The sequence below is a fragment of the Neoarius graeffei genome, chromosome 12, assembly GCF_027579695.1.
Source record: "Neoarius graeffei isolate fNeoGra1 chromosome 12, fNeoGra1.pri, whole genome shotgun sequence".
Taxonomy (NCBI): Eukaryota; Metazoa; Chordata; class Actinopteri; order Siluriformes; family Ariidae; genus Neoarius; species Neoarius graeffei.
Genome location: NC_083580.1, coordinates 81,517,079 through 81,532,523, shown reverse-complemented (window position 1 = coordinate 81,532,523; position 15,445 = coordinate 81,517,079). Strand labels below are relative to the sequence as shown.

At 42.7% G+C, this 15,445-nt stretch overlaps 1 protein-coding gene across 1 annotated transcript in view; it reads left to right on the top strand.

Annotated features, from left to right (window-relative positions):
* Positions 1 to 13,027: 13,027 nt before the first annotated feature.
* kif4 (kinesin family member 4) overlaps positions 13,028 to 15,445 on the top strand; it is a 39,929-nt gene continuing 37,511 nt past the window's right edge. Inside the window, exons 1-4 of the mRNA XM_060936533.1 lie at positions 13,028 to 13,243; positions 13,420 to 13,540; positions 14,389 to 14,503; positions 14,631 to 14,821. Of these exons, the coding sequence (XP_060792516.1) occupies positions 13,421 to 13,540; positions 14,389 to 14,503; positions 14,631 to 14,821 (426 nt within the window). The 5' untranslated portion in view covers positions 13,028 to 13,243; position 13,420. The remainder of the gene's footprint in view (positions 13,244 to 13,419; positions 13,541 to 14,388; positions 14,504 to 14,630; positions 14,822 to 15,445) is intronic.

Genomic DNA, 15,445 nt, shown 5'->3' with positions numbered 1-15,445 from the left:
TTGTTTAAAGTATTTATGTCTAGAAAGAAGTAAAATGATTAGTATAAATGCCTAATGCTCTTATATTTGGTTTATTGCAAACTCATGAGAGGAAATTCCAGATAAATGTCTGTTGAAGAGATTTCCACGGGCTCTGATGTTATTTTTGCTGTGCAGCTTGAAATAAGTGATTTAATCAGCTGTGTTATTGTTCTGAAGTGTGAGGAGCTTGTTGTTGTTGTTGTTGTTGTTGTGATGTGTGTGTAAAATGTGTTGTGTTCTGTCTTTAGGATCTGTGTGTGTGATTCTCAGCACTGTCATGATGCTCCAGTTTTCTCCCTCTGCGGCTCGTTCCAGTACGTTTCAACACCCAGAGTTCACCTTCAGACCAAAGAGCTCCTCAATCAGACTCCTGCTTTAATCCTCTGAAATCTCTCTCTCTCTCTGGCCTTTCTCTATTGTTGTCTCTCTCTTTCTCTTTGTTCTTCTCTTTCTGTTGCTGTCTGTCTCTCTCTTTCTCGCTGTCTGTCTTCCTGTTGCTCTGTCTGTCTCTCTCTCTTTCTGTTTCTCTCTGTTGCTGTCTGTCTCTCTCTCTCTCTCTCTCTCTCTCTCTCTCTCTCTCTCATCAACTCTTAACTCTATCAGATTCTTCTTGGAGTTATGGGCACAACTAGAAGTGTGTTATAACAGGCTGAAATATTCTGGTTTTTTGCAGATACAGAAGTCCGAGCTCCTACAATCCTCAGCATCCAGCACAAACATTTATGTAAGCTTGAGCTTCACCTGCTCTTCATTCTCACATAAACATTCAGTGCATTCTCTGCTTTGGGGTCGTTTCTACACTCGATTTGCTCTGTGAGATTTTATACAGTACTGTAGGGAAGACACTAAACTCTGTTCATAACCAACCTGTCTGTTGTGATGCATCACTTTTCAGACAACCGCTACAGACTGACGTGTAAAGTGAACCCTGGAGGACTCAAGGATGAGACACTGGTCTACTGGTTGGCTGACGGCGACTTTTTAGAGTCAGTTTATAAAGACATCCGCGTGACAAAAACAGAGAAAAGGTAAGAACAACAGACTCTTCTTCATTCTGAGCTTCAGAACAAATGTTATTGAACCACAACGAATGAGGAGGTGGTGATTAATTTTCTATCACAGCAGCTCTGATCAAAGCTCAAAGGTTTATTTATAATCCATGCGCTTGTTCTAAAATGTTATGGTTTCTATGGTAACAGCTCGTTCACAGGGATTCGTCGAGCAGACGCTCCACATAAAGCTCATGATAAACATCAGCATGGTGTCGTTTTAATCCCGAAAAAATGTATAAAACGGTGAAGTTTTGTGGAAGGCTGCATTTATGTACCATTTCTGGAAGGAGTCTCCAGTTCCAGTGCTTTGTAACGGTTTTTTCAATGTTTTCAGATCTTCAATTTCTCAGTCACATGAAAAGCTGTGTGGGGATTGTTGTTGTTGTTGTTGTTGTTTTTTTAACTTCAAGAGAGTAGAATTTGAGACTGGTGAGGAAATGAATGTTTGTAGCTACTATAACGTAAGTGAGAACAGGAACTAACTCGTCTCGTAGACTTCCTACAACATTAAATATTACTGTATAAACAGTTACAATGCTCAGGTGCTTTTGATTAATTAATTAAAATTTGTTATGGTGTAAGAGGAATAAAACACTTCAGAAGCTGTGGTGTTCTCACAGACCGTCCCACCCCACCGTGGGTTCCTGTTGTGGATCAGCCAAACTTGTGGACTTTATAAATGAACAGAACTTTATATCTAATTTCACATTCTAACCTGATGTGTGCAGGTCACATGACGGGACAAAGTACCTCTACAACAAGGTGGTGTTCATGGACCTTTCTAACAAACACTTCCACACCAACTTCACCTGTGTAGCACTGAATCCAGCTGGGTTTGCCAAAGAAAATGTTCAGATCGGAAGATGCTGATCGACCTGCAGCTTTTTTTTTCTTGTTAATTATGTTCTAGTGTTCAGTATAAAGGGTCTAAAAATATTCAACTTTGTGACTGAAAAAAAAAATGCAGCTAAGTGTGTGTCTAAAAAACAAAAAACCCACGACCTCTTGCAGAATTATTTTATGATGTCATTATTATCTCTGAAAGTATTTCTTAAAGACATTTTTTTTGGACTTTTTGCACCTTTATTGGATAGGACAGTGTAGAGACAGGAAATGAGTGGGAGAGAGAGACGGGAAGGGATCAGGAAATGACCTCGGGCCAGAATCGAACCCGGGTACCCGGATTTATGGTATGGCGCCTTATCCACTTGAGCCACGACACCCCCTCTGAAAGTATTTCTAAAAGCTCAGAGAATGTTTGTGTCTGGATGCAGATCTACTTTAAAGCTGGACTGGCAGTAGAAGTATTTTTGTGTGTGAAGGAGTTACAATAGCCTCGTTATATTGTGTTACGTTATTGTGCATTACTGTTTTATTGCAAAATAAAATGTTTGTATGTGTTTGTGAGCATTTTCAACTGTGCTGGAAATCTGCAGAGTCAAATGACTTATTGTACAGAGATTCTGAAATTGTTTACATGTTCAAGATTAATTTTTGCAAGTGTAATTTTCTAAAAGAGAAAACGCAGAAATTGCACTGATATGACTGACATGAATCAAAATAAATGTATTTTCCTATAAATCTCATGTGGTCTTTTATTTATGAGTTTCTGTTTTACTGATGTACTAAATCTCAGGGAACTTTTTTTTTTAACTGTGTGCATTCACACACAATCTGATTTATAAAACAGTTTGTATGTACACCATGTTAAATCTCCTAAATAACCATCAAAATCTCTCAACACATCCATGTTTTACTTATTCATCATCTTGTGTATACAAACAGTGTTTCAACATTCATTCATTCATTCATTCATTATCTCTAGCCGCTTTATCCTTCTACAGGGTCGCAGGTGAGCTGGATCCTATCCCAGCTGACTACAGGTGAAAGGCGGGGTTCACCCTGGACAAGTCGCCAGGTCATCACAGGGCTGACACATAGACACAGACAACCATTCACACTCACATTCACACCTACGGTCAATTTAGAGTCACCAGTTAACCTAACCTGCATGTCTTTGGACTGTGGGGGAAACCGGAGCACCCGGAGGAAACCCACGCGGACACGGGGAGAACATGCAAACTCCACACAGAAAGGCCCTCGCCGGCCCCGGGGCTCGAACCCAGGACCTTCTTGCTGTGAGGCGACAGCGCTAACCACTACACCACCGTGCCGCCCCGTGTTTCAACATTGTCTTTATTTTATTTAGTATTATTTATCCTTTATTTTCCATTGCACAGTGCAGCACATTGTGTATAATAACAAAATTATTGAATATATGAGTTCATTTTCATTCCAAAAATATTTTTGAGCTCTCAGTTAGAGATATCTCTGATCTGATACTCAGCATCAGTATCTGGTCAATTCCAGCAAAAACAAACAAAATTAAAGCCGCTAGCGGCCTTGACGGGCCCTCGCACGTGTGGTTCCGCAACCCAGGACATCCCGCCACCCAACAAAACAGTCACATGTCATATATTCATCAAATGTTCATCAGACAGGCCCGTAACGGCTAAAGAGTATCAGAATCAGAGTCATATTACGAGTTCAACATTCAGCAATATCCTACAGATATCAGATTCAACATTCAGCAATATATTGGCATATGTTATAATATTTTGACATATTACAACATATCAAAAATCCCTTCGCAATTCAACTTCAGCAAAATCTTGGCATCATGTTTGCCAAGTTTGACATGAATTTGATGAACCGTCTAGGACAGTGGTTTTCAAAGTGGGGGCCGCTAGGGGGCACTAGGGGGGCCTCAGAAGGTTGGAGAGACGATAACAAAAAAATTGCGAAAAAATATATTTTTAAATAATTCTTAAATATATTGTAATTAGTTTTTTAATCATTATTATAGAATATAATTATTAATAATAATACATCATATCGAAACATTGTTTGCCATGCTCATCTCTCCGATTGCCTGTGACGTTGCGGTTTGTGCCATTTATCAAGCTGCTTTGCTCCTCAAACTAGCGTATTGTGGAGGAAATACTATTTTGTAAAGCATTTGAAAGAAGAACTACTGGGAAAGACATTTTTCAAGTTTTGGACGATTACATCGAGTCTAACGGATTGGACTGGACCCGTTGTGTGGGGGTGTGTTCGGACGGAGCCACGGCAATGACCGGGAAGATTAGTGGAGTGACCGCGCTCATTAAGCAGACGGCCCCGCATGTAGTGGCCACACACTGCACGCTCTATCGTGAGGCACTGGTCGCAAAAAGGATGGATAACGAGTTGAATCAGGTACTACAGGAGGTTATACAAGTAGTGAATTTGATTAAAGCCCGTCCCATGAAACACAGACTGTTTACTCTGCTTTGTAATGAGATGGGCGCTCGTTTTGAGGGGCTGCTGCTTCACTCGAACGTGCGCTGGCTGTCACGGGGTGCAGTTTTGAACCGTGTCTATGAGCTGCGGAGGGAGGCTGCAGAGTTCCTCTCATCTGAAAAGCGTCAGCTGGCAGATCGGTTCACCGATGCAACCTGGATCCGCAAACTTGCATACATGTCAGACATTTTCCAGCATCTAAACGTACTGAATCAAAGCATGCAAGGACGTGACACGTACCGTACATACTCCAGGTGCAAGACAAAGTGCGTGCTTTTTCCAAAAAGATCATGCTGTGGTCAAACAAGCTCCAGGAGGGAGTTACAGAAATGTTCCCACTACTTCACCAGGAGCTGCTGTCATGTGATGATTTGGGCTCCGTCTCTCCATTGATCCAGTCCCACCTGGAGAACCTCCAAGGAGATTTCAAAGACTATTTCCCTGACCTCGAAAAAATACATTTAAACTGGGTTAGGAACCCCTTTGCCCCCGGGATCGGTTCTAGTCTGGACTTAAAGTCACAGGAGGAGCTGATTGAGATGACAAACTCAGGGGATTTAAAAATGGACTTTGAGGCTCTTCCCCTGTCTAACTGCTGCCTACATGTAAGAAAGGACGATCCCAGCTTGGCTGACAGGGCATTGAAATGCCTTCTCCCTTTTGCAACAACCTACTTGTGTGAGTTTGGCTTTTCAACTTTAAAGGTACTGAAAACCAAACATAGAGCACGTCTACATGTGGACAATGACATGCGTATGGCACTGACAGAGATTAAGCCCAGGGTTGACAAACTATGTAGGAGCCACCAAGCCCATCCCTCCCACTAGTGTAAATCATCTGTCACTCCCAGACACACACACACACACACACAATTGAGAGTGGTTTGATTTCTTTTGTGCTGTTCTTATCAACAGTTTGTTGAAAAGTTTATTGTTCAGTGCAAAAATATTTGTTGAAAACATGTTAGTTAATAATATTCTTATGCTAAACAAATGTAACAATTATTGAATATTGAATAAAAGTAAGAGAAAACATTCTAAAAGTTGATGTTTCTTTACACATTTTGTAGCATTGTCTGTGGGTTTGCAAAGGGGGTCCCCAGCCAGAAGCTAATGCTGTTTGGGGGGCCTTGGCATGGAAAAGTTTGGGAACCCCGAGCCAGTCTCTTTTGTTTTATTTCTTTACTGGCTAGCACTGGCCACTAGGCGGAGTGTCTCATTCTCATCTCATTATCTCTAGCCGCTTTATCCTTCTACAGGGTCGCAGGCAAGCTGGAGCCTATCCCAGCTGACTACAGGCGAAAGGCGGGGTACACCCTGGACAAGTCGCCAGGTCATCACAGGGCTGACACATAGACACAGACAACCATTCACACTCACATTCACACCTACGGTCAGTTTAGAGTCACCAGTTAACCTAACCTGCATGTCTTTGGACTGTGGGGGAAACCGGAGCACCCGGAGGAAACCCACGCGGACACGGGGAGAACATGCAAACTCCACACAGAAAGGCCCTCGCCGGCCCCGGGGCTCGAACCCAGGACCTTCTTGCTGTGAGGCGACAGCGCTAACCACTACACCACCGTGCCTAGGTGGCGTGTATGACTGGTAATTACTAACACTGGCCACTAGGCGGTGTGTATGACTGGTAATGACTAACACTGGCCACTAGGCGGTGTGTATGACTGGTAATGACTAACACTGACCACTAGGCGGTGTGTATGACTGGTAATTACTAACACTGGCCACTAGGTGGGGTGTATGACTGGTAATGACTAACACTGGCCACTAGGCGGTGTGTATGACTGGTAATTACTAACACTGGCCACTAGGCGGTGTGTATGACTGGTAATTACTAACACTGGCCACTAGGCGGTGTGTATGACTGGTAATTACTAACAGTGGCCACTTGGCGGTGTGTATGACTGGTAATTACTAACACTGGCCACTAGGCGGTGTGTATGACTGGTAATTACTAACACTGGCCACTAGGTGGGGTGTATGACTGGTAATGACTAACACTGGCCACTAGGCGGTGTGTATGACTGGTAATTACTAACACTGGCCACTAGGCGGTGTGTATGACTGGTAATTACTAACACTGGCCACTAGGCGGTGTGTATGACTGGTAATTACTAACACTGGCCACTAGGCGGTGTGTATGACTGGTAATTACTAACACTGGCCACTAGGTGGGGTGTATGACTGGTAATGACTAACACTGGCCACTAGGCGGTGTGTATGACTGGTAATTACTAACACTGGCCACTAGGCGGTGTGTATGACTGGTAATGACTAACACTGACCACTAGGCGGTGTGTATGACTGGTAATTACTAACACTGGCCACTAGGTGGGGTGTATGACTGGTAATGACTAACACTGGCCACTAGGCGGTGTGTATGACTGGTAATTACTAACACTGGCCACTAGGCGGTGTGTATGACTGGTAATTACTAACACTGGCCACTAGGCGGTGTGTATGACTGGTAATTACTAACAGTGGCCACTTGGCGGTGTGTATGACTGGTAATTACTAACACTGCCACTAGGCGGTGTGTCTCATCTCATCTCATTATCTCTAGCCGCTGTATCCTTCTACAGGGTCGCAGGCAAGCTGGAGCTTATCCCAGCTGACTACGGGCGAAAGGCGGGGTTCACCCTGGACAAGTCGCCAGGTCATCACAGGGCTGACACATAGACACAGACAACCATTCACACTCACATTCACACCTACGCTCAATTTAGAGTCACCAGTTAACCTAACCTGCATGTCTTTGGACTGTGGGGGAAACCGGAGCACCCGGAGGAAACCCACGCGGACATGGGGAGAACATGCAAACTCCGCACAGGAAGACCCTCGCCGGCCCCGGGGCTTGAACCCAGACCTTCTTGCTGTGAGGCGACAGCGCTAACCACTACACCACCGTGCCGCCCCTAGGCGGTGTGTATGACTGGTAATTACTAACACTGGCCACTAGGCGGTGTGTATGACTGGTAATTATTAACACTGGCCACTAGGCGGTGTGTATGACTGGTAATTACTAACACTGACCACTAGGCGGTGTGTATGACTGGTGGTACACGTACACACCACAAAAAATCGACTCGATGGGTTTACCATTTTTTCTTAGGTATGGTGTTCCGCTGGAGCTCCGCTATTATTGTGTGTGTGTGTGTGTGTTTGTCAGAGGGAGAGAGACAAAGTGTGTGTGTGAAAGAGAGTGTGCTCATAGATGTTGCGTGTGCATGTGAGTGCATACTTGTGAGAGTGTATGTGTGTATGCATAAATATGCATATGACTGTGAGTGTGTGTATGAGTGTGCACAGAATTGTATGTGTTATATCATCAGACTCATGATATCCAATATTTTGTAAAGTTTCAGATCAATCCATCAATGAATTGAACATTTTTCCCCATTTCCTGCTTGGCCAGATGGTGGCACTGTGCAAGGCATCTGAATTACACATGTGAATATCATCACGATCATAACACACAATATTTTGTAAAGTGTCAGATCAATCAGTTAAGGCATTGCCAATTTCTGGCACATTTCCTGCTTGGCCAGGTGGTGGCGCTATAACAGGCAGGCCCATTGGGTGTCAGATTATCATAATAATCATAATATCTATTGAAGTAAGAAGTGTCCGACCATACAGTCAATGCACTGTGGCTTTCTGACACGTTTCCTGTTTATGTGGCAAGATATTAAAATCATAAGGCCATTTCAACATCTTACAAGATATCAAAAATCCCTTCGCAATTGAATATCAGCGACATCTTGGCATCACGTATAACAAATTTCACATGAATCTCCTGAACCGTCTAGGAGGAGCATGTTAAAATTCATCATGTGGCAAAACACACATATTCAAAACCCTATTCTTTCCTTGGCCAGTTGGTGGCGCTATACCAGACAGGCATATTGGGCATCTAGATGTCATAATAATCACATTCTCTAATTACCCGAAAGGTTTTAGCCAAATCATTAAATGTATTATGACTTCATGACACATTTCCTGTTTATGTGGCGAGTATTAAAATTCATAATATTGCCATTTCAACATATTACTACATATCAAAAATCCCTTCGCAATTCAACATCAGCAATATCTCGGCATCATGTTTGCCAAGTTTGACATGAATCTGATGAACCGTCTAGGAGGAGTACGTTAAAAATGACCATGTGTGCAAACGCATATAAGCCCAATTATCTCACTTCCTGTTGGGCGTGGCTAATGCCATGTATATACGAAAGTTGTTCGTCTTGGGACAAACTACATACGTACCGAATTTGGTATGCATAGCTGAAACTATATGCCAATCCAAGGACTCCATGACATTAGGGGGCGCTATGAAGTCCCTGGGCCACGCCCGGAGCCAAATGTCTGTGGCTGAGAAGCGGTTACAATGACTGATGTGTGTATTAGGGGTGGGCGATACTGGGAATTTGGGTATTGATCCGATACCAAGTAAATACAGGGCTAGTATCGCCGATACCGATACTTTTTACTTGAAATGTTATGATCATTGAATAATTTTGTGATTTTGCCTTTTTTAGTTGATTATGAGTATGATAAAACACAGGACAAAGATTTTAGGCAAATAAAAATGTTTTTTTATTAACTAACTACAGCAATATAAAACAATGTAACAGTATATTAATAATAAAATAATTCCCTTATCACCTTCTGCTACACAAAATTGTTTAAGAAAAAAGTCACTAGTGCAAAATAACAAAAAAGCAACAATGTAACAAAAATATAAATATAACAATGTCAACAACACAAAAATACCTTCCATTGCACGCAAATATTTGTGAAAAAATAAAGTCAGTAATAAAGTAACAAAGTCAGTAGTGCAAAATAAGTAAACAAAGGCAACAATGTAATAAATATAACAATATAAACAACACAACAACAACAAAACTTCCATTGCACGCAAATATGTGTGAAAAATAAAGTCAGTAGTGCAAATCAGGTGTAAACTACAAGTGGCTCGTAACCTTTGGCTCTTTGCTCACAAAGCCCTCCAAGGAAGTATCCCTCGAGGTGCCCTTTTGGCTCTGTTCCCATGTTGATAACAGATTTAAAGGTTTTTGTTCAGGAACAGTAACATGTTTACATTCTTCCCTTTTATTGCACTTCTTCTCTGAGTTATTAACTGTCCCGCCTTAGAGAAAATCCTTTCTGCAGGTACGGATGTTGCAATTACTCCCAGATGTTTTTTTTGCAAGCTTGCTCAGAGAGGGAAATGTAGGTTCATTCATTTTCCACCAAAGAAGTGGGTCTCCATCCCGTGGAATTGGCTTCTCTTCCGTGTACCGGCGCATTTCAATAGTCACATCAGTGCCAGCTGTGCGATGCTACTGCGATTCCAGGATTTGAGTGTCAAACTCTGTCCATATCCCACCTTTTGCTGCAGCTGGGGATGGAGAAGCTCCTGCAGGGTAATGTGAGGTAGTTGCAGGAGCCATTGCTGAGGCAGTGCTGGTGGCAGAGCTTGTGCTAGGTTGAGGATCTGATTCTGAATAGACTGAGGACTGGCTCAACAAGTTTTTTTTATTCACTGTGTTAACATTTGCCATGTTCCGGAACCCAAAGTTTTTAAATCTTGTGTCCAGGTAGGTGCTGGTACTGAGACCGTAGTGGGTTTCAATATTCCTGAAACGGTGCTGGCACTGTGCTGACAGCATAGCAGCTAGCTTGCTGCCTTGGGCCTCATGAGATGCAGCTGATCTAAGAAGTAATGTTACCAGGGGGATCACCTTTGAAACTGACACGTGTTTCTCAGATGATATCTCCCTCGTGACTTCTTCAAATGGTCTCAAGGCATCAAGGGAGAGACGAACCATGGACCAATCCTCTTCACTCAAGTACAGTGAGCTCTTGCCAAGAAGGCAAAGTACGGTGGTCACTGCTTCCTCTTGCTCACAAAGTCTCTCAAACATGTAAAATACAGAGTTCCAGCGTGTTTCAACTGATTGGATCAGTTTGTGCTCTGGAAACTTCAATTGTTTCTGTATTTCTTTGAGCTTCTCTGTTGCTTTTGTGCTGTGATGGAAAAAAGCTACAATAGCACTGCATCTGTGTTGGATGTCGAGAAGCTCAGGGAGGGTCTTAATGGAGTCTTTCACTACCAGATTAAGGGTGTGTGCAAAACATGGATAATGTGCCCAACCTGCTCTGTGTACAACAGCAACCACATTGGCAGCATTATCCGTGACCACAGCCTGAATTTTGGCAGTTATGCCCCATTCATCTGTCTCATCTCTCATCTCATTATCTCTAGCCGCTTTATCCTGTTCTACAGGGTCGCAGGCAAGCTGGAGCCTATCCCAGCTGACTACGGGCGAAAGGTGGGGTTCACCCTGGACAAGTCGCCAGGTCATCACAGGGCTGACACATAGACACAGACAACCATTCACACTCACACCTACGCTCAATTTAGAGTCACCAGTTAACCTAACCTCTGGGAAACCAGAGCACCCGGAGGAAACCCACGCGGACACGGGGAGAACATGCAAACTCCGCACAGAAAGGCCCTCGCCGGCCCTGGGGCTCGAACCCAGGACCTTCTTGCTGTGAGGCGACAGCGCTAACCACTACACCACCGTGCCGCCCCCATTCATCTGTGATTCTTTTTAATTCCAAGCAAATATTATCAGCACTGTGCTTTCCTGAGAAACTATTGGTTTCTAGCACATATGCTTGCATTTGCCAGTTTTCATCAATAATATGGCAAGTGACAGTTAAATAAGCCTCTGTGGCTCTTGATGTCCACATATCAGTGGTCAATATAGCACTGTCAGCAGTATCCAGACATTTTCTTATTTTTGAGCGACACTCTTCATACATTGAAGGTATTTTCTCTCCCGTGAAAAATTTCCTACTTGGAATTCTGTAGCGGGGATCAAGTGTCTTGATTAAACTCTTAAAACCCTCCTGTTCAACCACAGAGAGGGGTTGTAGGTCCTTCACGATCATCTTGGCAATGCTCTTTGTGATATCCATGGCTCTTTGTGAATTATCTAGGTGACATAACAAAATGATCTCATCTCATCTCATTATCTGTAGCCGCTTTATCCTGTTCTACAGGGTCTCAGGCAAGCTGGAGCCTATCCCAGCTGACTACGGGTGAAAGGCGGGGTTCACCCTGGACAAGTCGCCAGGTCATCACAGGGCTGACACATAGACACAGACAACCATTCACACTCACATTCACACCTACGCTCAATTTAGAGTCACCAGTTAACCTAACCTGCATGTCTTTGGACTGTGGGGGAAACCGGAGCACCCGGAGGAAACCCACGCGGACACGGGGAGAACATGCAAACTCCGCACAGAAAGGCCCTCGCTGGCCACGGGGCTCGAACCCGGACCTTTTTGCTGTGAGGCGACAGCGCTAACCACTACGCCACTGTGCCGCCCTTAACAAAATGATTAAGATAATTAATTCTGTAACTGTAATCTGCATGTAGCCTAAATAGGAATATTATTTTTCCTTCAACAGTTAACACAAAAGGGTTTTTGTATTTAGCCATATTCATATTTCAGTTTTGAGACATATATCTTTATATAAGTGTATATTTTTTAGTTTCAGTAAAACAACGAATTTTTTTTCAACTGGCTGAATATATGATAATAGTTTAATTAGTCTGCTGAAATAGCATCTCTGATCACCAATTACACTGTGAAAATATTACTTTATGCTGGAGATTCCTGAGTTTTGGACACTCCTGGTTTTCTTTTTGTTAGGATTGATCTTAGTATATGTATTCTGTCTTCTATTTATTATAGTGACAATATAAGTGATTTTTGTGTGAAAGAGTTGAACTGTGAGGTGTTTCAGGTCAAATAAAACATTTTAAAGCTTTGTAGTTTATCAAGAAAACAATGTTGGATGGGTTTCAGTATTGATATCAGAATGTACTATATCAGTGTTGCCACCTCTCTCAATCCATCCTCATTCAACTTTTAAAAAACTAAATAAAAAGTGACATTGATTAGATTATTTATATAATAATAATAATAATAATAATAACTGTTTCTATTGTCTGTTTGAGTGTTTAGTCTGTGTGTAGTTCTTATCTAGTGTTTACACTGTTTATATTGTCTGAGTGTTTAGTCTGTCTTGTTCTTATCTAGTGTTTATACTGTTTATTTATACTGTTTATATTGTCTGAGTGTTTAGTCTGTCTAGTTCCTATCTAGAGTGTTTATACTGTTTATATTGTTTGTTTTTTCAATTATTCTATTTTTATTTATTGCATTGCCTGTTTGCACCGTGGGTCAGAGAGGACTGATATTTCATCTGTGCTGTATGTCGAGCATGTATAGCATATTTGACAATAAAGTTGACTTGACTTGACTTGATTATATTTTCTGTAGGAATCAGGGAACTTGTTAAGTGATGGAACTGTTGCATTGAATGAAATTTAGAAAAGAGTATGCAGAAAAATGATACATTTTGCGACACTCGTGTGCAAAAAAAAGGCAAAATATTTAAATTTTTTTAACATTCTTTTTTTTTTTTGAAAAAGGTTACAGTCTATCCATAATTTAACCAGCAGGTGGTAGCAAACACAGGCACGCACTATGACGCAGGACGTGATGTCATGACGCAGTGGGCGGAGCTCCTGGTTTAAAAGTGGCGGGTGAAGTATAAGACAAGTAGAGGAAGAAAACAAAAAGAAAAGAAAAAAAAAAGGGTTTTGTTTTGTCTCGGAGCTGTAAAAAGAAGCCGAGAGTAGTTTTGCTGGTTTTATTTGTAGTTGTGAGTGAGTTTGGTGAGGTTTGAGTGCAGCGCTGTAAACCGGCTCCCCTCAGGTTGGTGCTGTAAACAGTGTGTTAGCCTTTAGCTCAACTGACATTAGCGTCGTTATTGAAGCTGCGTGTTTGTTTTATGCGTGAATGAGCTGCTGATGTTTGTTAGTGAATCATCTGACTGATAAAACATCACCGAAATGTCCTTGTTGTTGTTGTTGTGTTTCCTGTTTGTTCAGCATGATGGAGGAGGACCGAGTGATTCCGGTCCGTGTGGCTCTGCGCTGCCGCCCTCTGGTTCCCAAAGAGCTGAATGAAGGATGCCAGAGCTGTCTCACGTTCGTGCATGGAGAGCCACAGGTCACAGTTCCACTCCACAACCCCCCGCCACATTAATAGGAACCCTTCCACACCTGGTTATGCATGCAATCAGCCAATCACGTGGCAGCAGTACTGCAGGTCCAGGTTTCAGAATCTCATCTCATTATCTGTAGCCGCTTTATCCTGTTCTACAGGGTCGCAGGCGAGCTGGATCCTATCCCAGCTGACTACTGGTGAAAGGCGGGGTTCACCCTGGACAAGTCGCCAGGTCATCACAGGGCTGACACATAGACACAGACAACCATTCACACTCACATTCACACCTACGCTCAATTTAGAGTCACCAGTTAACCTAACCTGCATGTCTTTGGACTGTGGGGGAAACCGGAGCACCTGGAGGAAACCCACGCGGACACGGGGAGAACATGCAAACTCCGCACAGAAAGGCCTTCGTCAGCCACAGGGCTCGAACCCGGACCTTCTTGCTGTGAGGCGACAGCGCTAACCACTACACCACCGTGCCGCAAGGTTTCAGAATCGTGCAAGAAAAAAAAAAGTGAGGGTCAGAACTGCAGGTAGAAACACCTCGGTGATGAGAGAAGGTCAGAGGAGAGAGATTTGGCCTGACTGGTAACTCTAATAACTGTTTATAGGTGTGGTGAGTAGAAAATCAACACATCAAGGTGGATGAGCTTCAACTGTGACTTTATGCGTTGTATGAAAACTGCTGCAGTTTGATTATGTGGATAATTGCATAAGCATGCAGGTGAATAGGCGTTCCTGTTGAACTAGCTCGTGTGTATCAACTTGATGCTCCAGCCATCTTCCATCATTAGGGTGAATTATAGTGTGTGTGTGTGTGTGTGTGTTTTTTGTTTTTTTTTCAGGTGGTGGTGGGCAACGATAAAGCGTTCACATACGACTACGTGTTTGATCCCACAACAGAGCAGGAAGAAGTGTTCAAAAGGGCCGTGTTGCCTTTACTCTTGGGCCTCTTGAAAGGTTTGTATGAATTTATTTTAAAGGAAAACTCCCTGAAGGAGGGCATGACTTCCAGGAAATATCCTGTTAAGATGGTAGTGTAAATCGGTATAATCCTGCCCGATGTGCTCTGTGTTTTGATTTTCAGGTTATAATGCCACGGTGCTCGCGTACGGTCAGACAGGCTCAGGAAAGACTTTCTCCATGGGTGGCACCTACACTTCAGCCCAAGAGAACGAGCCCACTGTTGGGGTCATCCCCAGAGTGGTTCAGAAAATCTTTCAGGAAAAGGACAAGAGGACTGACTGTGAATTCCTCCTCTCTGTTTCATATCTTGAGGTATCACATTCCACTGAAACCTCTCAAAATATTCAAGCCTTTCTTTCAGTCACACAGTTGGTTGATGGATATATAACAAAACTGTCTGAGCATATATGAACAGTGTTCAGTTTCATGAAAAGGTGAAAAGTTTGCAATACCCAAGCACACCTAAAAGTAACCAATGACCGCTTTAGTTGCCACTTTATTCGGCACACTTTTTCTAGACAGTAATACGGGCTTAGATTGAGATCAGGTGGTGAGATTAATAAAGCATGTGATCATAGCGTGTTTTGAAGTCTGTAAGAAACGTGCTAAAAATTGTTTATTCAACGCTGTTACACTCAACGAAGTTTTACAGTATCTGTCAGTTTGATTTTGTTCCATTACCAAAAAAAAAACCAATTGATTTTTATTACCTCCGCCAAGGAGGTTATGTTTTCGGTAGCGTTGGTTTGTTTTGTTTGTTTGTTGGTTAGCAACATTGAGCAATTCCAGCGTTATGGACGTGACACTTGAACTCAAAATGGCAACAAATGACCCAGTGCGTGTTTTATTGTCTCCCAGTATTTAAACAGGTGTTGCATATTTTAAGGCTGTACCATACTGGAGAAGTGATAGAACAAGAACAATTCCCATAGTACA